This window comes from Stenella coeruleoalba (genome assembly GCF_951394435.1).
Source record: "Stenella coeruleoalba genome assembly, chromosome: 9".
Taxonomy (NCBI): Eukaryota; Metazoa; Chordata; class Mammalia; order Artiodactyla; family Delphinidae; genus Stenella; species Stenella coeruleoalba.
In genome coordinates, this window is record NC_137155.1 from 63,592,213 (window position 1) to 63,619,199 (window position 26,987).

At 43.9% G+C, this 26,987-nt stretch overlaps 1 protein-coding gene across 5 annotated transcripts in view; it reads left to right on the top strand.

The window, feature by feature from the left end:
• Nucleotides 1-26,987, top strand: part of LOC307192045 (uncharacterized protein) — a 440,635-nt gene that overhangs the window by 298,436 nt on the left and 115,212 nt on the right. For 4 of the 5 annotated variants that reach the window (XM_079932466.1, XM_079932465.1, XM_079932467.1 and 1 more), the window contains one exon: nt 22,091-22,214. In XM_079932466.1, the coding sequence (XP_079788592.1) occupies nt 22,162-22,214 (53 nt within the window). In that variant the 5' untranslated portion in view covers nt 22,091-22,161. Of the gene's footprint in view, nt 1-17,905; nt 18,191-22,090; nt 22,215-26,987 lie in introns of those variants that run through there. The other variant, XM_079932468.1, reaches the window with a different exon arrangement.

Here is a 26,987-nt window from a genome sequence, read left to right on the forward strand (position 1 = left end):
CACATCCTCGATGCTTTGTGAGCTCCCTAGTGACTTTCTTAGGTCTTTAAACTCTCAAGTTTTGGCTAAATCCAGGAGTAAAAATGCCAAAACACTATGGACAAGACATTCTTTTATAAAGGTACTGGAACGTCCATACAAGATGTCCAGTAAATTGAAATTTCTGTGCCAAAACTGCTGAATCAATTGATTAGTCCCAGAGAAAACATTCTCCAGGATTCTCTTTCTCTCTCTCCTCCACTCTCTCCCTAACTCTCTCCCTTCCCACTGGTCCCCCTGGAATTGCCTCACTCTCCTGGAAGCTCTGACTCAGCTGTACAAATAACAGAAAAAATAATTACAAGTCAGGAGGGCAAATGCTCCAAATGCCCATCGGACAATTTGCTTTTTTCCCACCAGGACTTGGCGTCTTAGTCTCCTTGTGGGAGCAGTTTTTGTGTGTCCAAGCCATTCAGGTAGTGAAAAAATGGTCCAGAGGTCGTATTTCGGGCCTGGTAGGAATCCTGGTCCTAATTCCATACCAGAAGGACTGCTGTGGGTCAGTGCTGCTTATCTGCTATGTCACTGAATAACCAGAAAATCCTGGGTCTTCCGTGGGATACTCACTGAGATGTTTGCTCTACCCGGCCTGGGAGACTTCATATTTAGTGAGTTTAGGTGCATTTGATGACCTCAAAACTCAGGAATAATAGCAAGAATGTGTATAATATGCCAGGCCGAGTGTTTTACATATATTGAGCCATTTAATCATCACAATAACCCCATAAAGTAGGTGCTATTATCATACCTCATTTGCAGATGAAGAAACTGAGGCACAGAAAGACAAAGTGACTTGCCCAAGGTCACACAGCCAATAAGTGAGAGGGCTGTGATTTGGACATGGCAGTCCACTAGGTTATAATTCTTCTCAAACCCAATCCAGTCTCCTCCTCCAGTGCTGGTGACCCATGTTAGTTCCATCCATGTCCCCATGTCCAGGCCTTGTGGAGTCCTGATGCTCCCACTCAAGTGTCAGGTGATAAAACTGCTCATCCCATAGATCAGTTACATCTCTGACTTAACACAGGTGCCAAGCATCTCCTGGCAAAATACAAAAAATAATAATATAGCAAATTTTAATCCTGCCAGAATTCTGGTATAAATGCCTATGGACGTGTCTGACAGACTGAGGTGGCCCCAGCACCTCAGAAGATTGAGGCGGGGCAACACAATCCCTGGAGCAGAAATCCACTCCACGGGACATAGGAATCCGATGCTGTGGCCCAGCCTGAGCTGTGGGACCCCCACATGAGGAGTCAGTGGGATTCTGGGTACAGAATGACACCACACCCCATGCTGACCAGGTCACTTGTGTGGCAGGTATGCTTCCTGGGAACAAAGAGCTGTGTGGGAATTGAAAGGGCCGTCACACTTGAGGCTCAAGAAGCTTTCTTCTGCCACTAGCTGACTCTAACACAAAGAGGGAGATGAATCGGGCAGTGTTCTCACTTCCAGGAAACAGCTTGGATTCCAAGTGCATCAGCTCAGTGACAGAGTGGAGCGGGACCTCCCAGCCACAGCAGCCCTGACGGTGGCCAGGTGTTCTTGACATCGAGACTCAGAGAGGCCCAGCTCCCAGCACCGTGGTGCAGAGGGTCTTCAGCAACTTGCCCATGGGCAGCTTGGGCAGCAGGCTAGAGGTCAGCTCAGGGGCCATATCTGAGATACCTACAGGACCATCTGTTTACCGGCCATGATAGCAAGCAATGACCAGAGTTGATTCTCAGACACACGCAAGCATCCCTGGAAACTTCCAAGAAACAACAGGAACCAGGGAGGAAAATTCTTCGGAAGACTGGAATGCTTGCAGATAAGTTGGTTGGAACTTGCAGCCTTCAAGGGCCAGCTTAATGCAGCCACCTCTGTACTAGCTGGCTTGTGAAGCCTGAGTACTCAAGACATGCGCGTTTTGAAACTGGAGAATTCTGACCCTGCTATGAAGTGGGTGCTGAAAACACAGATGGTAAAAGTGTCCATGTCTCTGGATTACATCACTGGACAGTTTCAACTCCTTTAATTGTCTACATGATACAATATAAGAATGCATTACTCCAATAAAAAAAAAAAGGATGCATTAAAAAGTGCAATTTAAAACACTACTATGAGCACGTCCTCCTAAGGGACCTCTGGGCACTTCCCCATGCAGTGCTCCTGAGCTCTTGGCCCCATTTAATTCTGTTCTTGCTGCTCATCTTCCCTTCCCAGAAGAATGATCTAGGTTTGGGGCTGCCCGCCCCAGCTGCTTACTCTTCCCTCAGTGTGTGCACCACACTGTGGCTGAGACCCTCCTGGACGTGGCTGCAGCCCAGTGGGCCCTCCACAAGCCTAGGCCCTCACCCTGCAGGGAAGGAGAATGGAATACAAAGGCCTAGGTCTTCAGCAGTTTTGAACCAATCTTGTGCATTGACCTTGCAAATGCCAAAGCCTGCCCACACCACCTCCAGCAGAACCCCTGCAACTGGCTAGTGAAGCCCTCTGGAGACTCTGGGGGAAATCGTGTGTTGGCTCTGGTTTAGCAACAAGGACTGAAATAAGGGAGCTGACCAGCCTTCACACGCTGCTTTCCACTTGCCCAAACGCTAGCTCACACGAGGCTCCTTCGAGGACTTGATTTAATGCCTCTGCCTTTACAACAGAGCAAACTGAGATTCATAAAGTCCACCCAGCAAGCCACAGGAATTAGAATTGAAGTCTCTACACTCTTAACGGCCATGTTTCTTCCTTTGCTCGCTTCCTCTGGGATTTGGTTAACGGGCTTGAACCAGGCCTAGGGAGGTCACCAGCTGGAAGGGTATTTGCTGTGACATAGCACGCCTCAGCAAGGGGTCCTGTAGATCAGCTTGGAATCTGCAGATCTAGCAACCTGAATATCTTGTCTCTTGCAGGAACCTGGGGCAGGGGAAAGACCGCTTTATTCTGGTCTGTTGATGCTTCTGTTTAGCTTTGGCCTCAATCATCAGTCTGTTTTCTTAAGCATTTGTACATCATACTTAGTGGAGTTGTTTTCAATAACAGGGTAGCCTAGAATGTAGTATCCTGTGATGAGTTACCAATAGGATACTATTTTTTAAATCTTTATAAGCAGCATCACAAATTATTAATGCATATACCAGGTGAAGTAAATTAATATCAGCTTTTATCATAGTATCATGAATTCTAAAAAACTTATAGTCAAATAAAGTCTATCACTTCCCAAGCTTCAATAACTCTGTGGTAAAAATCAACTGTCAGATACCAGTATCTACAACATTGAACAGTGTTTCCAACACTCTTCACAAGGGGAGACCATTCTTCCAGGAAACCCAGAGCTATCCATACTTTGACGAGAGGTTTCTCCCATAAGTCAGGAAGATGGCCAAGTGAGATGGGATTTGAATAGATGATCTTCATTGCTGTGCAGACTGGCCTGTGCAATTTTCTCCCTCCTGGAGACCAAAAAAAAAAAAAAATTCTACAAAGTGAACACAAAACCTTGAAAATTTTATAGTCACTTGGGCTGTATAGGTCTAATTTTCTTCCCATCCCCTGAAGTCCAAATAAGCATTTTCTTACCTTGACCTCATGCATCTTCCCACATGGTAGCCAGCAGCTTTCAGGGTGCAACCCCTGGATAAAAGATGAACACATCTGCAGGTACCTCTGGCTTCCTTCCTGCCCTGCTGCATTAGCACTTCACATTCAGGAGTTTAGGCTCCCAGCATCTGCCAGGGTTAGTGTGAAAACCATGCCCCCTACCTGCCTTGGCATCTGGGTACAGAAGTCAAATTGCTTACACAGCAGGCTTTTGGGGTTGAAGTGTGGTGCTACTACTGACTGCAGGAGATCCAGGCCTTCCAAGGAGACCTGCTCCCTGGGAGGAGAAGCCCCAGAGTGCATTATCTCACATTAGCTGAGTCTTCCTGCTGGCTCGGCTGTCCCTAGACTTTCCCACACAGGACAGTTTATAGGGCTTAACTCAGAATCTTCTAGCATTTGAATCACAGCCCATCCCTTGTTGCTAAGCCATGTGGCTAAAAGAAAACATACAGACTTTCTACATAAATTATGTACGTAGCCCTCAAGTCTTTAGTCCAGCTAAAGGTACATCTTCTTTTCATAAACAGGAATTGTGTTTCTGACACCACGTCCTTCGCTTTGTTCAGATGGAAACTTACTGCGTTTGATGACTGTGGGTGTCATTCTGTTCCATCACTTGCTAGCAACACTAAAACATTTTACACTGTTGGAACACTTTGTCAGGAGAACTGTTCAAATAAATGCTTAAAAACAGCTTTGTGTAGCAGGATACATGATCGATGCTGACTGCCCAAGAACTGAAGTCATTTTAGAAGTTGTTTGTTTAATTAACTGAATCATTGGGCTTTCTAATGGATAAAGATCAAGAGCAGATATCTGTCATCAAATTCCTCTTCATGTCATCTTCATTCTAGAATCTGTGGATTTCCTTTATTGAGAGAGCTTGAAAATCAAATAGGCAATATGATCTTGATTATATTTTTAAATGCATAGAAAAACAGCTATCAGGACAGATGCCAATAAATTAGCAGTGATTATTCATGGGTGATGAGATATTGGAAATCTTTCCTTTCTTCTTTACTTTTAATACATTTTCTAAATTTTATACGCAGTATTCCTTTACTTTTATAACCAGGAAAAAAACAGACTTTTAACAACTACTACATGCAATTTTGTATTTACCGTCTGATTATAACTGTAAAAAATATATGTAACTCAAAAGGATTAGAAGTAGGTGCATTAATGTGTTAACAGTGATTGTCTCTACATGGTAACAAATGGGTTGAATTATTTTTCTACATTTCTATATTTTCAAATTCTTCCCTAATTAGCATGTAAATATTGTTACCAACAGTAACAATAAATAATAGAAATTTAATGCATATTTTTCCTTCCCCTATCCTGGTTGAGAATATGAAGAATGAAGAAGATGGGGGAGCATTTTTCAAGGCCCCATACAGACCCTGCACGAGGGGCAGGAGAACCTCAGGCTACCTTTCTCCACCAAGTCTGGGCTGTCACTTATCCAATCCAGGGGCCCTTCCCTTGCCCTGTGTATTCGTTTGCAGCCAGGATAGTGTCCTGAGGTCTCTTGACAACTATTCCTACTAAGCAGCCTTGAAGAATTCATGGACCATGAGAGCCTTCCTCTGAGACCCCCAGAAGGAGCCCCACTGAGCTTCAAGTGGGAGCTGCTCCCTCCACCAAGGTCACAGGGGCTTGCAGAGGTGAGGAGGTCAGCGCTTGAGCCCATGGCTGCAGTGTGTTTTCCTACGCTGGGAAAAGCATCTCGTAGACAGAAAGGTGAAATGTGAACTAAAAATAGAGCGGCGCTAGCCCAGGCCACTGGGGGCTGAGGCAGCAAACAGAGGCAGACACAACAGAAGGGCTGAATGAGCTGAGGACAGATGGCCCCTCGCAGCCTCTCACATCTGCTCTAAATCAGACCCTGTTTTCTGCGGCTTCCACTATGGCTCAAGGCTGACCTCCCCACCATCGGCACCTTTCTCCCTGCACTTAGGAATGCTGCTGGCATCCCAAGACCATTCCAGTGGGTTGGTGCAGAAAAGAGAAGCCGGTCCCTCGCGTGGCTCTTGGTTGTGGCCTTGGGGAAAATTTGTTCTTACCTGAAGAATTTAAGCAGCCCTTGCCAGAGCAGAACGTTACCATGGACAGAACTGTCCTGTGTAGTTCAAGAAAGAGGGGTTCCACCACAGAAGCTCCAAATCTGCTTTTGCTGGTCCAGCTGGCCTTTCTGGTAAAGAAGTCTTATTGGGTTTTCCTTCTGCTCACAAACTGTTAGTAGCAGATGGAATGCAGCTTTGACCTCTGCCAGAGGCTGGGAGCCAACCTGGGACGGGACAGGTGGCTCTTTAAATCTTCATATTCCTCATCTGTAAAATGGGCGTGTTGCTGCCTAGGTCTGTTGTGCTGTGCACACTGCAGACCTCTTCCTTTTTCCTCTGAACAGTAAAACACAATTACTAAAATTTCAAGATAATTCAGAAGGACCCAATTCATCCTTTGGATGGTTGCTTTCTGTTTTTAAAAGCCTGCTACAAACTGGTATGGATAAGCTATTGATGTCTGTTGACGCCCTAAAAAGAACTGCTTTCAGGAATGTGAGGCAAAGGCCGTGGCTGCAAATGCAATTCCACTTAGAGTATTTCAGTTAAAGAGGTATAGGCAGGGCAAAGGGACCCCAAATGGATTTTGAGGCAGTCAAGGACTAGCAACAGCAGGAAGTTAGGATCTCTTGTCCGCAGGGACAAGGAAGGAAATCCTATTACTGATAGCTGGTGAGGAGGGCCTCCCAGGCCAGAGTTGAAGCCCACAGCCAAGAACCGAGGCAATGAAACAGGGAGGGAGGGGAAGAAACGCCCCAACCTCACTCTCCTCCATCCTCCTATCTCCCACTGGTGCCTCCCATCTGCCAAGCCCAACCAGAGGCCAGAGGGCAAGGAGAGCCTGAGGGATGTAGCCCTCAGAAGGGGTCCAAACCAGGGGGCATTGAGCAAAGCAGAGGAGAGTGGAAGTGAGGCCTGGAGGGTGAATAGAGACCACCAAGCCCCATGCACTTTCCCAGTACAGGTTATGAGCAATTGCTTTGCAAATCACCAGTCCTCTTCATCCATTCATTCCTACCTTCAGAAAGCATTTACTGAGCATCCTCTGTGTTCTAGACTCAAGAGATCAATTTAGAATGCAAAGATGAATGAGATAACACTGCTTGCCCTTGAGGAGCTCAGGTCCTAGTGGGGTGACCGAACAGTAACATTCAGTGTCCACATTGCACTCAACTAGATAACTCAGTCTTTTTTTTTAATGCCCATGTCAATTTAATTCTACTTTTGTAGTTACAAAGAGTTTTACATATTCTTGTCAGAACCGATTCTTTCTTAGTTCAGATCACGTTCTGTGCATCACTAAGAAAAATCAAAATCATTTAACATCATGTTCCAGACTGAATTTTGAGATACTTCAGTGATCTCTGAGAAATAGCTTATTCAAAAACATTGCCAGAGACTTCAACTGGGCACCATGAGGGACTGGAAAAGCTCCTTCTCTGTGACTCTTTTTTTTTTTTTAATTGTATTGAAGTATAGTTGATTTACAATGTTGTGTTAATTTCTTCTGTACAGAAAGTGACTCAGATTTATATATATATATGTATATATACATATATATATGTATATATATTCTTTCTCATATTCTTTTCTATTATGGTTTGTCACAGGATATTGACTATAGTTTCCTGTGCTATACAGTAGGACCTTGTTTATCCATCCTGTATATAATAGTTTGCCTCTGCCAATCCTAAACTCCCATTCCTTCCCTCCCCTACCTCCCTTCCCCCTTGGCAACCACAGGTCTGTTCTCTATGTCTGTGAGTCTGTTTCTTTTTTGTAGATATGTTCATTTGTGTCATATTTTAGATTCCACATATAAGTGATATCATATGGTATTTGTCCTTCTCTTTCTGACTTAATTCACTTAGCATGATAATCTCTGTATTCATCCATGTTGCTGCAAATGGCATTATTTCATTCTTTTGATGGCTGAGTCATGTTCCATTGTATATATATATATATACCACATCTTCTTTATCCATTCATCTGTCGATGGACATTTAGGTTGCTTCCATACCTTGGCTATTGTAAATAGTGCTGCTATGAACATACGGGTGCATGTATATAACTTAGTCTTTAAGGTAGGCACCAAGCATTAGACTATTAGATGACTCTCCTAAAAGCCTCAACTTCAATAAGCAGTGAGCAGGGATTCAAACTATTGGAACTTCCAAGCTAGTGGTTGTAACCATCACTCTATAGCATGGGAAGGGCCATGTGTGCAGGTGGCACAGGCTGCCCTGGGAGGCCACACAATCCAAATCCCATCAGCTCATCAGTGACCAGGACTTCAGCGTCTGATCTGTACACCTGGTTAAACTCTGCATCATCCGAATAAAATTGTGTGTTCCCTACTTCAAGCCACACTGATTTTCAACGCTGACCAGATGTTAGGACTTACTTGTTAGCCTAGTGACCACAGAATAATTCTGAATTCTCTAATACTCCTGGCCCCCAGCATTTGGATGAGGGATTGTGGACTGAGATGAAGATCAACAAACCTAGGAATTGTCTGATCCTGCCCTGCCTTTCACTCCTCTTCCTCTCTGAGCTTCCAACCAGATGGAAAACAAAAGAACTGCTTTATGAGTACCTAGGTGACATCTAGATAGCCCCCTAACGTAGACTCTTTGATGAAAGTTGAATTAAAACTTGAGCTAAGGCTCAAGGTCCTTCCTTGGGTTCCCATTCTCTGTCCTCTGACTCTAAGGTGAATGAGCTGCAGAATGGATCCCGGGCCTGCCTTATCTACCAAGTTATATGGTCAGCAGAGGAGGAAGAAGAGGAGAACTGGCTTGGGCCTGCCAGGGAATGCAAGTGAGCATAGGACGTGGGAGTAAGACCTCCGATGTGGTCATGGGGGAGCATGGTGCAGGGTACCCACCTTCAAGCTCACCAGCCCCACCCACTAGTCACTCAAGACCCAGAGGGAACGCAGGTCTCAAGACAAATCGGATTAACACTCTTCCAGGAGAAGATAGAGTTAGTACAGGGAATGGGCACAGGGGTGAAATCTTGGTGACATGGAGTACAAGGTCCCTCTTTAACGCTTCCCTCCAGGGGCACCTTGCTTTGGGAATTGTGCTGTTTAAAGGCACACATTCAATTTATTTGGCAGAAAATAAATTAATTAGGGGAAAAGAAAAACCAGATTCCATGTTAGACTAAACCTTTTTCCAAGTCATCAAAGGTGATGGCTATCCTCTCCATATAAAAATATAAATGCCTTACCTCCAAGTGGACCTTTACAATTTACTTTTAATGATCTTTTATTATGGTAAGGACACTTAACATGAACTCTGTCCTCTTAACAAAATTACAAGTGTACAATGCAGTATTGTTAGCTCTAGGTACAGTGTTGCAAGCTGATCTCTAGGACTTATTCACCTTGCTTAAGTGAAACTTTATGCCAGTTGATTAAACCCCTCGTTTCCCCCTCCTGGCATTCCTCGCTTTGATTCTATGAATTTGACTACTTTAGATACCTCCCGATACACAGAATCACGGTGTTTGTCCTTCTGTGATTGGCTTATTTCACTTAGTAGAATGTCTTCAAACTTCATCCATGTAGTTGCAAATGGCAGGATTTCCTTCTTTGTTATTAAAAGCACTTCCAGGGAGGTGACTTCCCACCATACATCTCCCCACCTGCTGTGAGAGGGGCAAGGGATTTCAGGGTTCAACACCAGTGGGGAAAGCAAAGACCTCATTTCCAGGCCCTCGTCGCTGCTAACCAGATGGCTGACTTTTGATCACTCTTTATGGTCTCTGAGAGTCAGTTTCTTCTTCTGTAAAATTAAGCGATTGTGTTAAATGCCACTAAGGTCTCTTCCGCCTTTAAGTGGTTACAGTTCTGTGCGGATTAGATAATGCATCGAACATGTGTCTAAGGGTATGTGCCTGTAGACATCCACACACAAATGTTTACGTAAATATGTTTCCTCCCCACCTCTCCCCCGCCTCGAGGCCCTTGCCATATGGGGGAAAAGTTGGTTTAATGGTAGTTCCAACACTGAATTTCATAAGAAAAAGTATTATTTTCAACATCTTCCTCTAGTATGCTTTTTTGTTTCCCTTTTTTTTTCTTAGAAAATGCCATAATATAAATGTTAAGATCATTATAGAAAAGGAATCCTTCCTGATGAGCTTGGGATCCTATAGTAATTATATTAAACCAGGCCTTTTATTGCTGGTTAATGAAATTCTTTTCAAATTGAACCAGCTTCAAGTAAACTGATTTGCATTGATTTGGTGATGTATAGAGCTCAAGCCACTCTATGTATAAGCAAATTAAAAGCCTTAAGCCCTACAGCCAAGCTGCACTGTCCCTGGCTGAAAAATTGATCCCATGGTATCCTCCAGGGGCACCTTGCTCTGGGGTTGGTGCTACTTAAAGGGACACAGTCAATTTCTTTGGCAGAAAATAAATTAATTAGGAGAAAAGAAGAATCATGTTCGGTCCTGGATTAAACCATTTTCCAAGTTACCAAAGACATTACAATTATCTTTGTAATGAAAAAGTCATCCTGATGCCTCCTAAGTCCACCTCACACACTCTTAAATGACAACATGGGTGAAGCCTTGTGTTCCTCCCAAGCTGCTCTCCCTGAGCATCCTGCACGGTCCTGGTGCTCTGGGTCCTCCAGGAGGCTGGTCCTCCCATCCATCCTATTGCCACACCACAGCCTGTAATCTCCTCTCCATCACTCCCAACAGGGTCTCTCCTCCTGCTGAAAAGGATGGAGGGAGGACCACACAGAGTGCCTCACAGACACCAGGTCCAGGAACCAGGGGTATCTGGCAAACATTAAATGTCTCTGTCCCAGCCCCCTTCTCTCCTTCCAACTCTGCCAGGCAAAGCAAAGTTTTATGTTGACCTCTATGTTTAAAAAAAACCCTTCATCTCCTCCCTACAAATGTCCAGAGGGCTACCCTGCTTGGGTTTATACCCAGCCAACTTTCCTTTGGCTTTAAACCTATTGCCATATACCCATATGGTCAGTATTAAAATATTAAAATCACTATTTGATTATTGATTTTATTTATTTTTTTACATATTTTTATTAATTTAGTTTTTTGGCTGTGTTGGGTCTTCGTTGCTGGGCATGGGCTTTCTCTAGTTGAAGGGAGAGGAGGGTACTCTTAGTTGCAGTGCATGGGCTTCTCACTGCGGTGGCTTCTCTTGTTGCGGAGCTTGGGCTCTAGGCATGTGGGCTTCAGTAGTTGTGGCATATGAGCTCAGTAGTTCTGGCTCGTGGGCTTTAGAGCTCAGGCTCAGTAGTTGTGGCACACAGGCTTAGTTGCTCTGCGGCATGTGGGAACTTCCCGGACCAGGGCTTGAACCCATGTCCCCTGCATTAGCAGGTGGATTCTTAACCACTGTACCACCAGGGAAGCCCCTTGATTATTGATTTTATGATATAGTATTATGATATATATGCATTATGATAGTATTATTACAGATTTGATTTGTATTAAAATCAACACTGAATGAATACTTTTCAACTACTACTATAAAAACTTAGGTGTACCACACTTCTAGAAAATGTCCATGCCAGTCATAAATTATTACACTGTAGGTGGTTAAGGTTCAGAATAGAATCATAGAATTGGACCTGAAATTAAACTAGATAAACCCTGTACTAATAAATTAATCCATTCAGTCCCCTTTTCAACATTTCTACTTGACAAGGAATTCACTAACTCACATGGCAAAGATGGAATATTAGACTCTTAAAGAAACTTTTTAGGACAAACAAACTCATTTTTGGATGAGAAAAAAAAAGTGAGAGAGGTTAGAATGGCTTGCCCAGGCCTCACAGAGGCAGAGGGAGTCAGAGGCAGGCTGGGCCACCACCTCCGGCACCCAGGACTGTGCTGTTCCTCTTCAGTGTGTTGTGTCGCAAACCCTGTCCTCAGAGCACACTTAATGGAAGAGGACAATGTCCCTTGTACATGCAAGGAGTTCCCCTGAATTCTTCTCTTTTAACTTAAAGAGTCAAGTTACTTTTATTTTCTATTCCATAATACACCCATTTTCTTTTAATATAAAAATATATAGAATTAATTGCTGATCTAAGAAGAGCTGTGTGTTTATTCTGTGGTTGCTGGTGCCTGTGGCCCACCACTATGCACCTCCAGTAGTACCTGTGACCTATGTTGAGAAGTAAAAGTTTATCTAAGAATTAAAACTTTCCTTAGATTAATTCAACAAATATCAATATTATTTTATGTACTTAATAAAAATTTCTTGAGTGCCTACTGTTTGCCAGCTGCTGAACTGAGCACTTAATGTATATTACCTCATTCAATCTTCATAATAATCCTGTGAGGTAGATATCATTTTCCTCATTTACAGATAAGGAAACAGGTTCAGAGAAGTTAAGCAAGTTGCCCGAGTTCACACAGCTAGTGAGTGGCAGACTGGAATTTGAATCCCAGTCTGGACTTGTAATCCCTGTCTGAGCCCAAACTCATTTGTTTTCAAGTGATACAAACCCAGGAAACTCAACTCATGTAACTGGGGAAGTTCATTGGTAAAACTAGCCTAGTGATACATTTCCATATTTTGGTTCAGCTTCTCATTGAGTACTTACTAATCTCTCCTACAACAGATAGCTCCTCCATATGGTGGAAGTAATGGGGAAAGGAGCATGGCTGCAGGTAGCTTGAGCTTATATCAGATCATCTCAGCAGACCATGGAAACTGAGAGCCTCAGAAACACACCAAAGGGCTCTGATAGGCCTGGATGGGGTCACTGCCATCTCAGGACCAATCACGGGCCCAGAGGATGGGATAACAATTGGCCTGACTGGGTCATGTCCCCACCCCCATGACTAGAATAAGGGTGGATGGAGATGGTTGCAGTAATTAGCAGCTCCGTGCATCGCAGGACAATGCAGCCAGTCCAAATGAAAGGACTCCTGGCCAACAAAATACAATAGATGTCCTCTCCAGCCACCCCTGAGACAACTAGTAAGATTATCTAAAACACTCATAATAAAAACCAATCTATTGGTCTTTAGTGCTCTGTCATTGCCCTGTGGTATAAGCAGGAAAGATGATTTAGCATATACCCATACCCCCAATTTTACAATCACAGTTTTGAGGGATTCCCCATTCAGCCTGAGGGAAAGAGCAGGGAGGAAGGTAGGCTTCCTGTGGTTAGCACAGCCAGCAGAGACCAGCCCTTTACCTAACAGTGCTAACTGCTGAAATGCCTGAACCAATTCTCTTTGCAGATAAACGGAAAGAAAGATTGCTCCATCCCCATAATCTCTCCCGAAGAGTGTTACCACTCAGGTCCTGCCCCTCCCTTTGGTGCCCTCATGCTCCAGCTGTCCCCTTCTGGGGCTACTCAACCCAAATCCTGAAAGCACAGACAAAAGGCAGGTAGCCGTTGGCACCACTGAGGACTGGGTTTCCAGACCAAACTCTACACTTGCCAATAAGTATTTACATTACGGGGGCAAAGCACAAAGCCCTGGGCCTGGTCAGGGCTGAGCGGCTGAGAAAGGACCTTAATGAGCCCTGAGAAGCCTGCCTTCCTAGCAGAATAAGTGCTCAAGGTTAATGTCTTCAGAATTCAGGGAGAATACCTTGTTTTGACTGAAAGATCAAAGCAAGGGACGTTTTTGATCAGAATTGCCTGGACAAATATTTTAGCCTCCAATTTATTCTGATTATGCAGAACAGGCCTGAGAGGGTCACAGCCAGTTAGAGAGACGGTCACTCAGCCCAGCCAGGCTGGAGGGAGGACAACTCTTGTTTGAGAGTCCTGAGATTGGAGGACATTCTACTGGTTCAGGCTGAGGGAAGTCACAGAGGCGGGCGAAACCCTCCCAGCTCCGCTTGCATAGCTTGTAGCACTCCAGTGAAAACAGGTTCAAACTGGAAGGGGCCTCAGAGACCCCCTCCCCTTGGTTTGGGGCCGTGTTCCAGTAGCTTGCCACACAGCCAGCTAACAGCCAAGTTGGGAGGAGAATCAAGCTACCCTCTCCTAACCCCACCACCTGCACTGCTCCCCACTCTCCCTGCTGAAAATGTTGGCAGTGAGACATGAACTCGACCACAAACTGTAAACCCTGGGGAAACATCCACAAGAAGCCCCTGAGAAGCTGGGGTGAGGCCATTCGTAGTCACAGCTGCTGCTCCAAGGGGCTGTGAAAGGGCCTTGAGGACCCCAGGGAGGAAGGGCAGCCTTGGAGTTGCAAACACACCAGGAACAATCCCCACCCCACCCCCCGAAAGAGGCAGATGTCATTTTCCAGAGCAGGCTCTGGATAGCAAGCTGAAGCTGCATTGTCGGAGATGTGCATGGGGCCCAATCGTAGGGCCATCGTAGGAGGACTTTCCCGTAATTACAGATATTTGATGAGCACTTCTCTGTAACAGGCACAGTGCTTTTACATAAGTTCATTTATTGAATTCTTGTAATAAACCTGCAATGCTGTCTCCATTTTATAATAATGAACCTGAGGCTCAGAGGGGTACAATATTTTGCACAAGGCAAACTAGCCACTACATAACAGACGCAGGATTAGAGCACAGACTGGTCTTCAAAGCCTTTTCAGAATCAAGCAGCTATCCTGACTTTCCTGCATGAACTGTACCTTGGATTAACAAAATAGTTGGTGTGTTTTGGAAGATTCCAGCTAATAAGTGAAAGAGGAATGATAAATTTAGAATATCATCACTCTGCAACCACTAATGCAGAAATAGTTCTAGGTTGTAATCATCAACGACTGAGAAACTCATTAGGTAAAAAACCCAAGGGGGAGTTATATCCCTAAGCAGGATCCCAATGTGATACAACAGGAAGATGTATACACAACCTGTTGTCAAAAAAACCAGGCCTGAATCTGACCAAGCCACTAGATTTACCATTAGCCTGTGGGGAAAAAACAGGGGATAGAGGAACAAGTTAAACTACACCATATTTGTAAATGGGAAAGTCCAAACTATGTGAAATTCTTCAGTTCAAAATGACCTGATTTCTTACACAAATGAATGGCTAGAGAGGAAAAAAAGAGGAAGGGGGGACTTATGGACTAAAAGAGGCTTAAGAAACATAGTAACCAAATGAAATGTGTAAACCTTGCTTAGATCCCAATTCAAACAAACCAACTCTATAAAAGCATTTTTTAAACAATGGGAGAATTTAAATACTGATTGGATATTCAATGATACCAGGTATATTAGTCTTCTATCACTGCCGTAACAAATTACCACAAATTTAGCAGCTTAAAGCAGCTCCCATTTATTATCTCACAATTCTCCAGGTCAGAATCCAGGTACACCATGTCTGGGCTGGCGGTCTTAGAGTCTCACAAGGCCAAAATCAAGGCATCAGCCGAGCCTTTACGGAGGCTCTGGGGAAGAGTCTGGTTTCAAGCTACTGAGCTTGTTGACTGAATCGGTTTCTTGTGCTGTAGGACTGAGATCTCCATTTCCTGTTAGCCGTTAACCAGAAGCCATCCTTAGCTCTTAGGGACCTCTCTCTGGTCCTTGCTCACGGTGCCTCCATCTCAGAGCCAGCAACAACTTGCCAAACTCTTCCCACACTCGGAATCTCCTCAGATTTCCCTTCTGCTCATCTTTCTTCTGCCTTCCTCCTCCTCTTCCAGCTGGAGAGAGCTGCCTACTTTTAAGGGCTAACATGATCAGATTGGGCCCACCCAAATAATCCAGAAAAATCTCCCTATGTTTAGGCTCCTAACCTTAATTACATCTGCAAAGCCCCTTTTGCTGTGTATTCAGTTTCCCAGGATTAGACTATGGACATCTTGCGGGGAGTGGGGTAGGAGTGAGGGAGGCATTATTCTGCCTACCACACCAAGGAATTAGTGATTTTTCAGGAGTGGTAATGCTGTTGTGGTTGTGATTTAAAGTAAAATGGTCCTTATCTTTTAGATTACATTAAGAAACATTTATAGATGAAATTATGTAATAACTGATACTTTCTCAAAATAATCCAAGGGGCTATAGGGAAGGTGGAGGAGGGTGTAGGTGAAGCAGGATTAGCCCTGTTATCATCGTTGCTAAACTTGAGCGTTAGGCTCATGAAGATACATCCTTTTATCCATTCTGTTTTTGAATATGTGTGATATTTTCTATAACTTACAAAAAAGGTGGGGGAGCCTTTTCCACCACACCAGTAATCCTCAAAAAGCAGTGGAATCACTAGGAAGCTTATTAAATATGCATATTCCTGAGTCCCATCCTGCAGATCCTGGTTCAGTGGCTTTGGAATGGGCTCCAGGGGGTTCTAATATAAATGGCATTGACGACACTTCAAGAAGCACTGTGCTATTACGGGAAGTTTAATAAGAAAGTGGTAAAATATAGAAGGCCAAAAAATGTTAGAGAAGATCAAATGATAGACAGATTGGGTCAGTTGGAGAGAACAGGGGAGGCTCCACGAGAAAAGGTGTTTGATACCTGAGATAAGGTCGTCCAAGGATAGATAGAATTGTAATAGCAAGAGATACGGGATTTTCTTGCAAACCATACAGTCAGGAAAAGGTAAGGCATAGCTGAGAGATCCCAGCTTTCCGAGCTTGGTTGAGAAATAAGGTCAGTGAAGGAGAGGTGTAAAGTGATGAAACAGAAGGTGGGCGTGTTGCGGTGTGGAGTCCTGAAATGCTAGGGTTTGTATGTAAACCAGCAAGCAAGGGAACTGTTGATCGATGGTGTTTACAGAGGAGAATGATGTGTTTAGAGTTATGCATTCCAACCCCAAACCCCATTTCAGAATAAACCCCATTTACCATTTTTTTCTAACCTTGGTCAGAAAATACTAGAAGACTTGAATGTGCTGTGCCTAAACCCATGTTTGCCAAAACTAAGACTGCCACTCAGAAAGCCACGCCCTTCTTTTCCTATTGGGGGCCTATTGTGCAGTGGGGATGGTCGAGCTTCAAATGGATCCTTTCTCCTTTCCGCTGTTACAAACACACTATGCACATTTATGTGCTTGCCTCAAAAGAGAAATAACCAAAGTGGCAAATGTATAACAGATCATCAGAGCTGCTATTTTAAATCCTAGCCAAATAAACTTGTTATTTTTCTAAGTGTTGACTAAGCATGGTGAGATTCAGGCCACTGTTTGGAAAGGTGAAACCAACTTCACATTTTTCTTTGTATGTTTTGAAATTCCTAAGGAGTAGACAATGAAGTCGAGGAGGTTGGATCTGTGTTATCCCTTTGGCAAATGGAGAATGTAAATTATTACTCTTTGTCCTCTTCTAAAAGTGCCTCTCATATGTCCAAGGAGAATCTTAAAGGCCCAGAATATTTCACATTTTTGCCCCTGTGAACCCAGAGTTCAGTGTTAAACAGTTATGTTTGTTACAAGTAAATACAAGGGGGCAGTGGATAAACACACACACACTCAATTTTATCCAAAATGGAAAGGACCACACGTTTTCCGCTGAACTTTATTGCATCTAAGACACTACTAATTATAGGACACATCATTAAACTATGACATGCTATCGGTTATAAAATACATCTTAATTTCAAAGATATTAAAATGTCAATCAATGAATAATAATATTTTGTTTAATTCCTCCTCTAGAACAGAGCTCAAATTACACATTCCATAAATATTGTTAGTCATCAGAGACATAAATGTCCCTAGCCCCAAATCTGTCATATACCAAGTGATTACTAAATGTTTGTTGAATACAAACGCAGGTGTCTGTGCTACACATAATTAATGCCATGCACCCTGCAGGACGCAAAGACGGAATAAACATTTAATTAGCAGATAAATCTTTATTGAGATCCTACCATGAAGACTTTCAGTCAGTCATCCCACATTACATAACAAGGTGGTTCCCACATTTAGTGTGCGTCAGAATCATCTGGAGGGTGATTAAAACACCATTACTGGGCCCCACTCCCAGAGTTTCTGATTCAATATGTCCGGAGTAGGGCCAGAAAATTTGCATTTCTAAGTTCCCACGTGACTCTGACCCTGCTGTTCTCAGGTACCACACTTCGAGACCCACTGGTGTCAAGCATGGTCTCTGCCCCAAGGAGCTCCTAGTCTGTTTGAAGAAATAAAGAAGAGCTCACACAAAGCTCTAGCAAGCGTCAAAGAACTCTAATTATATGTGAGGAGTGTGACTCAGAGGAGGAGAGAGAAGAGTGAAGCCCAAGCAACCAGGGTTGATCCGTGCCACTGATAAGATCAGACGGGGATCTTGAAGGCCAAGGAGGTTTTGTCTAGAAGACAGCAAAGCTGATACTGAGCAGCGCCCTTTGTGTGTGGCTGACGTCAGTTCTGATTGGTCTATACCCGACCCTGCCATGGTGGTGTCTATTATGATTGGTCAGTGCCCACACCCATCAAATAATCTGTGGCAATGAAGAGGTGTGACGAGGAAGTTCAAGTAAAGGAAAGAAACCCAGAGGAGAGAAAGAGGGTTCTGGTTGGCAGGAAAACCAGCCTGATTGTGCAGAACACAGCACTGGGGAGAAGTGAAAAAGAGGCTGAGAGGTGAGGACGGAGTACAGCTGGGAAAAGGGCCCATGAAAGCAGCCTGGAGAGTGGGGTTCAGGTCAGGGTAGTGCATATTCCAGGTGTGAAGGATGAATGCCTGGAGCAGGGTCAGGGAGTAAGAAGAGAGAAATAGGGACAGACAAAACTAAGATTTAAAGGAGAAGTCAGCAGAGCTTAGTGCATGGTTGGGCACAGGTTGAAATAAGGCAACTGCTAAAGATGAGAACGAATAACTTCAAAACTGAGAGGGACTTCAGGAAAAATATTAAGACACTGAGAGAAGGAAAAGGTTCGTGGAGAATGAGGATGTGTGTGGTTTGAGACAGTGTGCATTTGATAGCTGACTGGCAAGTGGGATTTTGTCAAAGCTTCTGAAATATGCTATAGAGCTCAGAGGGAGGACAGGATTCAAGGCACAGACATAGGAAGTCATCAGTCTAGAGGTGTGAGTTGAAGCCAAGGAGGTGTGAGGGGTTTGAGCGAGGAAACTTCTAAAACTTCTAAAACTGAAGTTTTAGAAGTACCCAAAGTGAGGCTAGGAAAAGCTGTCTGTTGAGTTCAACCGCATTTACAGAATATAAGCTTCATGCCGGACCGGAAGTGTAATAGAACAGAGAAGTTGATGTGGTACATTCAGAAGACAGGTGACCAGATGGCATTCAGAATGTAAAGGATTCAAGATGATGGGCTGCACACAAAGCCAGAAAGGACACAGAAGAGCCTCCTAACCAGTGTGTGTGCTGTAATGGGGGTGAGGGATGGATGGATTCCTGGAGGAGGTGATGCCTACACTGAGAACGGAAGGGTGAGCAGGAGCTGGCAGGTGAAGAACAGTGAGAAGGTGGTAGTTTATTCAGAGAGAGCTAATTTTCAAAGGAAATACAAACAGATTGGTCTGATTTTAAATGAAGGTATTTGATACTTTGGTCGTCGCCATCCATATCTTTTTTTTAATAAACAAGCTTAGAAAGAAAACCAGGAGAATGTAACATTAGTGGTCAAGGGAGAGTAGAGTTCCATAAAGCACGAACTGGCAAGCCCAGGTGCTGCTAGTCCTGAAGGAGAAGATGCATCTGGGAAAGCAGGTGGGTTGTGCCATGAAAACATCAACGGCACCTTTAGGCAAAAGCCATCATCAGGGATGAAAGTGGCTATTACGTAATGATCAAAGGAACAATTCTGCTAGAAAAAGGTAACCATCTTGAACTGTATGGTTGTAATAACATAGTCTTGGGTCATACAAAGCAAAAATTGACAACTACAGAAAGAATATGTCAAATCCACTGCACTGGTAAAAGATTTTAGGACAGTTATCACAGAAACAAGTAGAATAAGCAGAGCAAAAAAATCAGCAAATAATAAATAGAATAAATAGATAGAAATCAGCAAACAAATAAAAAACATGTTAATGAACAACTTGACTGTATATTAACTATGCCCAGCCTTTAGAGAATATACATTATTGTCAAGTATGCATAAAACATACATAGCATGCACCAGGCACAAGGCAAGGCTCTTAAGGAATTTACAGTCTGATAGAGAGAGATAAGCACGTGATGGTCACCCAGCTTTATGATCTGTTCCCTGGTGAAACTTCAGGAGCAAGAAACTAAATTAAATGAGGTTGATTCCCTTGCTCACATTGTGTCCTAGAAAGGCCTCCCTGGTCACATTCTGGCCAGCTCTGCTTCCTCCCCTGGGTCACCTCCAGCCAAGGATAGGTAGCTGTCCCAAGGTCAAATTCTGAACACAGACTGCCTCTGGGGAGGGCCCCTGTGGGACTCCAGATGCTGGGCATATGGAGCAAACCAGACCAAGGGAGCAAGAAATTTACCAACCCCATGAAGAAGAGCAAAAGGCCTCTGTCCCCACCTCAGAGAGGAGGACAATGAAAGAGCACCTAAGCACAGTTCCAAATTTTGTACTTCCTGATTTAAAACATCTTTTTCCTTTTTTTAAAATGGAGCCTGGAAATGTGTCTCTTTCCTGACTTGACTTTGTGCAGCAAGTCTGCTGACCACAGGTCGAGAGGGAGATGTTTCCCAAACTTTTCAAATCACTTTTGCATGGTGCTTCTGCTAACATCTTCGGGAGCTGCTTTCCTGCAGAACAGTCTGGGAAATGGCAGGCTGGAGAAAAGTGTTTCCCAGACCACTTCCTTTCAGCTTTCTGCAAGCACACATTGCAACAACGGCCCCATCACAAACACTGAAACCAAAAGTTTCCCCAGCAGACTCCTCTGTGAGCCTCCTCAGCACTGCCGCACTAGGGCCCGTTTACCTGGATTCTCTCTATAAACAGTTTAAACGCTCAAGAAGGAGACCTCTGGGGCTGGGGCTGCACCCTTCGGTGGAGCTGTTCATTTTTCTTCCCCCAGTAAAGCTGACCTTGGTTTTGTCACTTCACAATCTAAATGGTTGGATGCTGTTGTATTATTGTTGTTACCATCCACATTTTTTTCCTTAGAGAAAATGCTAAAAATAAATGAGTCTTAATACAATGACAGGGATCTAATACCTGTGAGCATTTCTGCTTTTAAGAACTTGCTGGTGACGTGTGCATGGCCGTGTCATTCAACAACATCGTCCCTGATCCATCAGCATGTCCCCTTGTCGCCATGGCGGCGGAGCAGAACAAGGCACTGTCAGTTAGGTGGCTCCCCAAACCAGCCGGAAGCCTGTTGTGTAGCCCTGATGAAAATACATTTCACCAGACTCTGTGTCAACACAGGCCTGAGGCTGGTGTTCAGCTTTCCTTTGGAAACCAGGCCAGGAAAGGGACCTCAGACTCACCCCTTGATGTCCAAGCCGATGAGAAGTGCTAATTCATGACAGTGACACTGACCAGTGGTGACTGAGGAGATGGTGACTGGGTGAATGATAGGGGGCCGGGTGACATATTGTAACACAGCTCCCATCATATTCAATCAGCTGAGAGCACCTTGGGTCTGAGAGGTTGTACCTCTGGGGCCTTTAGGGAAGTCTCCAGATTTCAGCACGCTCGTGAATGACTCATGGTGTGCTCTGGCCAGCTGAAGCGTTAAAGATGATTTAGAGCAAGTGGGACTCGTTTGTGGTTAGATGGACATCTTTAAGAGTCCAATTGCCAGCTTTTCTGGGGATTCAAAACCTATTGAGCTTGGAACGAAGCCAGGCCCATGCAAAACTGTGGATAGGTTTTTGCTCCCCTCTCCCTGTCCCCTTCCAATGCTTCCTTTCCCCTTCTGGGTGCCCCTGCCGTCAGGCCCTCACATGCTCATGTTGTCCCCAAAGCTCCCCACCAGGGTAACATACAAAATGGTAGATACCTTTAAGTGAGCATGGTGCCAGGAGTTACACACACAGATCTTCTAATCCTCACGAAAGTTCTGCATTTTAAACAAGAGGAAATTAAGTTACTTACCCTCAAACCACAGCAAAGGTGCTGGAAATGACACTGGAAACCAAGTTGAGCTGATTTCATCCTTACCCTCCCTGCCCCCCATTGCACCATGCACATCCATCACCCTCCCTGTCAGCTTTTCCCTCCCACCTATGTTTCATTCCTTCTCAGCTGAAAACTAAGCTGCCTAAAGCAGTGGTTCTCAAAGTGTGGTCCCAGACTGACATTAGCATCGCCTGGGAATACAGATTCTTAGGACCTACTAAATCAGAAACTCTGGGGGGAAGGAGCCAGCAATCTGTGTTTTAACAAAGCCCTCCAGATAAACTTGAAGCACACCAAAGCGTGAGGACCACTGGGCTAAAGGAGTCAAACCATCGTGTGTCTGAGATTACTGAGCCATGAAGCAGTTCTCTCCACCTTGTATGAGAAAATACCTGAGGCTCTAGAAGATTACAATTGCCTGGATCTCCTAGGAGTGTTTACAATTATTATCGTTGGTATTTTGTCTTCCAGATCGTACCCATCCTCCCCTCAAGTTCAGCAGGACCAGCTCGGGCAGTGGCATGGACCTTTTCCAGTGACCCATGCCAGCTACAGTTCTCAGCCACTACCTGGAGTATTTTGCCACCTCCACCCAGTGAGTTAGATTGTTGCGTTTGCATTGACCTTCCAGTGGTAGATTATTCAAAACAGCAGCAGCAACAACAACAACAACAGCAAAAAGCTTGAATGAAGACAAAATGAAGGGAGGAGAGAGTGGGGTGGCCATATTATAGGCAAATTGTAGGATGAGTTTCTTTTTATTGTGGAAAAAGTTACCTAAATGTTACCATCTTAACCATTTTTAAGTGTACAGGTCAGTAGCATTGCATACATTCACATCATTGTGCAGTCATCACCACCACCCATCTCCAGAACTTTATCATCACCCCAAGCTGAAACTCTGTACCCATTAAACCCTAAATTCTCATTCCTCTCTCCCCCCTGCCCCTGGTAACTTCTCTTCTACTTTCTGTCTCTATGAATTTGAGGTACTCTAGGTACCTCATGTAAGTAGAATCATACAATATTTTTCCTTTTGTGACTGGCTTATTTCACAGAGCATAATGTCCTCAGGGTTCAACTATGTTGTAGCACATGTCAGAATTTCCTACCCTTTTAAGGCTGAAAAATATTCCATTGTATGTATATTCCACATTTTATTTACCCGTTCATCCATCAGTGGACATTTGGGTTGCTTCCACCTTTTGGCTATTGTAATGCTGCTAACAATATTGGTGTACAAAATATTTGAGTCCCTGCTTTCTAGTCTTTCGAGTATAACCCAGAAGTTGAATTTCTGGATCATTTGGTAATTCTATGTTTCATGTTTTGAGGAGCCATAATATTGTTTTCCACAGTTTTACATTCCACATTTTACATTCTCACCAGCAATACACAAAGAGTTCCAGTTTCTGTACAGCCTCACCAACACTCACGGTTTTCTGTTGTTTTCTGATAATAGCCATCCTAATGGGTGTGATGTAGGCTGTGTCTTTTAGGATGCTTATTCACGCCCTTCACCTAAAAAAAAAAACTTTTGCTAGTGCTCCAATGTGTTTCTTAGCATTTTAGACCTGAAGCTACCTAAATGATTGCCTAGTCTAGTAGCATTCAATGTATTTAACAGCAGCACCCTTTCCCCTCCAATTCAGTCTTATTTGGAAATCTAAAATGTAAAAGAGGTAAAAACAGAGACGCTCAGGTTAATCCAAAGGTGAGACCTAGCCCCTCCCTAGCCTCCTTCTCTACCTCCTCCTTCTGCAGAGCTCGAGACTGGTCATCGTGAAAACTGCTGACCGAGCCCAGTAATAAGCACAGGTCGCCAAACTGAGGTCTCTGTCTCTGTTCCTCACTGGACTACGTGCTCTGTGAGAGCAAGACACTGTCTGTCTTGGTCACCTCTGTATCAGCAGCAACTAGCACAGTGCTTGTTACATATTAGTGCTCCGTAAATCTGTGCATTAGATGCCTGGCTGAACGAATCAGACCAAGTTTTAACTAGAGTCTGATGCCAAAGCTGAAGCAAAACCATGACTGCTGAGTATCATTCAGGGATCTCTCTATACACGTGGATCTCAAACTTGGGCCTGGATCAGAATTACCTGGAGGATGTTTCAGACACAAATTTCTAGGCCTCCCCACAAAGAGATTCTGTATTAATAGGTCTGGGGGGTAGGGCCTGAGATTTTTACATTTCTAACAAGTTCCAGTTGGTGTGGGAACTTTGGGGTGGGCTTGGTGGGACAGGAAGAAACTGGGTACACTGAGAAGGGGCAGCAGCTACCTGTCCCTTCTCAGGTAGGCCATGGGGGAACCTGGGCCTTGTGTAGCTCCATCTTACTGGTTTTTCAAGATGAAACAGAAATCTAAATTTTTTTATTGAAGTATAGTTGATTTCACAATATTATATTAGTCTCAGGTATATAGCATATTGATTCAATATTTTTAAAGATTATACTCCATTTAAAGTTACTATAAAATATTAGCAATATTCCCTGTGCTGTACAATATATCCTTGTAGCTTATTTATTTTATACACAATAGTTTGTACCACTTATTCCCCTCCCCCTTCCATCTCCCCACTGAGCACCACTAGTTTGTTCTCTATATCTGTGAGTCTGTTTCTTTTTGTTATATTCACTAGTTTGTTTTATTTTTCAGATTCCACATAGAAGTGATATCATACAGTATTTGTCTTTCTCTGTCTGACTTATTTCACTTAGCATACCTTCCAAGTCCATCCATGTTGTTGCAAATGGCATTATTTCATTCTTTCTTACAGCTGAGTAGTATTCCATTGTACATATATACCACATCTTCTTTATCCATTCCTCTGTTGATGGACACTTAGGTTGCTTTCATATCTTGGCAATTGTAAATACTGCTGCTAGGAACATTGGGGTGTATGTATCCTTTTGAATTAGTGTTTTCATTTTCTTCAGATACATACCCAGGAGTGGAACTGCTGAATCATATGATAGGTAATTCTAAATTTTTGCGTGAAATCTCTAAATTTTCTAAGGAAACCTCGATTTTTTTAACCTGGCCAAATGGAACATTCTGAGGGCTGAATGGCATCCCAAGGTCACCAGTTTGCAATCTTAGGTCTCAGGGAAGAGAAATAATAATTCCCACAAAAGAAAACCCATACAACTAAGGGTAAAACATGAAACGGATCACAGGGGAGGGGACCAAGATGGTTCAGAGAAGAAAAATATTGGGGGAGAGGGAGGGGTTATTTGGCTGAGAACTGGGCAAATTATCAGCATGGCCTGTCTACAGTAATCAAATTTGCCAAATAATTACTCACCTCCCTACTTCACAGAGCCTGTTGAGTATTCATTTTCACAGTTGCATCCTAAATTTAGCTTTGACTTCTGATAACTGGGACCTTGCTTCGGGTCTATTCTCTGACCTGGTGCTGGCTAACATCCAAGGCTCCAACACCCTAGAGAGGTGTAGAAGAGACAACCTGAGTTGTGTTGCCCCACTGCTGGCCCTTCAGGCCTAATGCTTCAGAGCTCTGGGCAGAATGTGAGCAGCCACCACTTGCCTGTGGCTGGTGGGGACGGCAAGTGCTGGCTCACGGGACTACACAGACATTTTGGAGCTAAGTACATATGTACTTAGCCCATACCCTTAGTTCTAATTTAATTCTTCATAAATAATTCTTATTTTAGGAGAGAGGTAATTGGAGCTCAAAGAGGTTAAATAACTTGTGCCCAGGGCCACCCAGCCAGGAAGTGGTAACCCTGGGATTCTTACCTGGGTCTCTTATGTTATGTCCACTCTTTCCTCTACATCTTCATGGACTGTTGAAGTTAAATCAATCCAAATTACCTCCTCACTAAAATACTCTCAATAAGTCACTGGTATAATGTCTTAAAAACAAAACAAAATACAAAGTAAGGGCATTTGAGGCCAGCCGGTTTCAGTCTTGGCTCTGCCACTTGCTTACATGCAAACTCAGCAGGTGACCCTGCCACCCTGCTCATCAGTCTTCTTTCCTGTGAAGTGGAGATTCTGTCTACTCAGGAGATGCCAGGAAGAATACATTCATTGTGCATAAAAAGAATCTAGCCCAGCGCCTGGCACAGATAAAGCGCCCAATAAATGGGATTTCCCCTTTCCCAATTGGAGGATTGGCAGTTTCCATAGTATGTGTTGGGCAGTCCACACACACATCCCCTCTCATGAGAGCTGGTTGCTTGGCAGAGTTGCCAAAGGTGAGCGCCTTTGCGGCACCCTCCTTCTACCCCAGAAAAGTGCAGAGGCCCCGGGTTCTCACCCCCAGAATCACTGTAGATGTCAGTCACCTCCAGGAATGCATTCCACAGAACGTGGCTCTGCTTGATATTTTAGGTCCTGAGTTCATAAAATCCTGAGTTAAGCAAAGCTAAACAGATTTTTTTTCCTGCAGAACTTTTCAGAGCTTTTAAAATATTAAGATGCTGCTTTACAACACTCCAAAGAGAACAGTATACAGCCTTACCCAAATTTATTTAACTACTTGTTTTTTCACTGAGAATTTTGCCAAATTCATGTCTTGAAAAATACACGTTTGGAAATACTGGTCCGACACTTAGAACCTGAGTCTAGTCCACTCCCATCACCAGACTGAAGTGATGGCTGCAGCTCTGCTGAGACTAGACCAGGGCTGCCCACCAGTGGATTTTCCCAATGTCCCCTCATTTAAATGTCTAATGGCTTTCTCTTCTGCATGAGCAGCATCCAGTAACATCCAGGCTAGTGAGGTTTGGGTATACATTTCAGAGCCCCTGGCTCAAGCTCCAATAGAACTAGGACTGGAGCTTAAAGATCTGTGGCCACTTTCGGGTAGAAGGAGATAATAGGGAGGCAGAGCCACCTACAGGAGACCTGTGTTATTGCACAAGGAGAGCTGCTAGGAACCCGTGGACATACGGAATGCAGGATGCAATGCAGCACCTAGTGGAAACTGTTCTACCCTCTCTTTACTTCAAATGGATATTTCACAGTGAGAGCATGATTTTTACAGGCAGACCTTTTATTTTTGTTTGATGGGAGTGAGTAGAGAGACGTGATCTTGACCAGCGATTTATGTTATGACCAAACGCGTGTGTTGGGGAGAAAGGGGATTTGAAGATGTTTCCTCTGCAGGGTTGAATGTTCATTAAAGTATACAGAAAACTGGACCCATTTTCAGTGACCCCATATCAACCGCAGTGTAACAGTAGGATTGTTTTCACCCTGACAACGAGATGTGCCCAGTAGTTTATAGGACATTACACACAAAGTTTGAGGGCTCTTCATTAAAGCAACTAAAACCTCACAGTGGTTTCCTAGATGTGTCTTTAGTATTTTGAAAAATAGACTTTTCCCCCCAAAA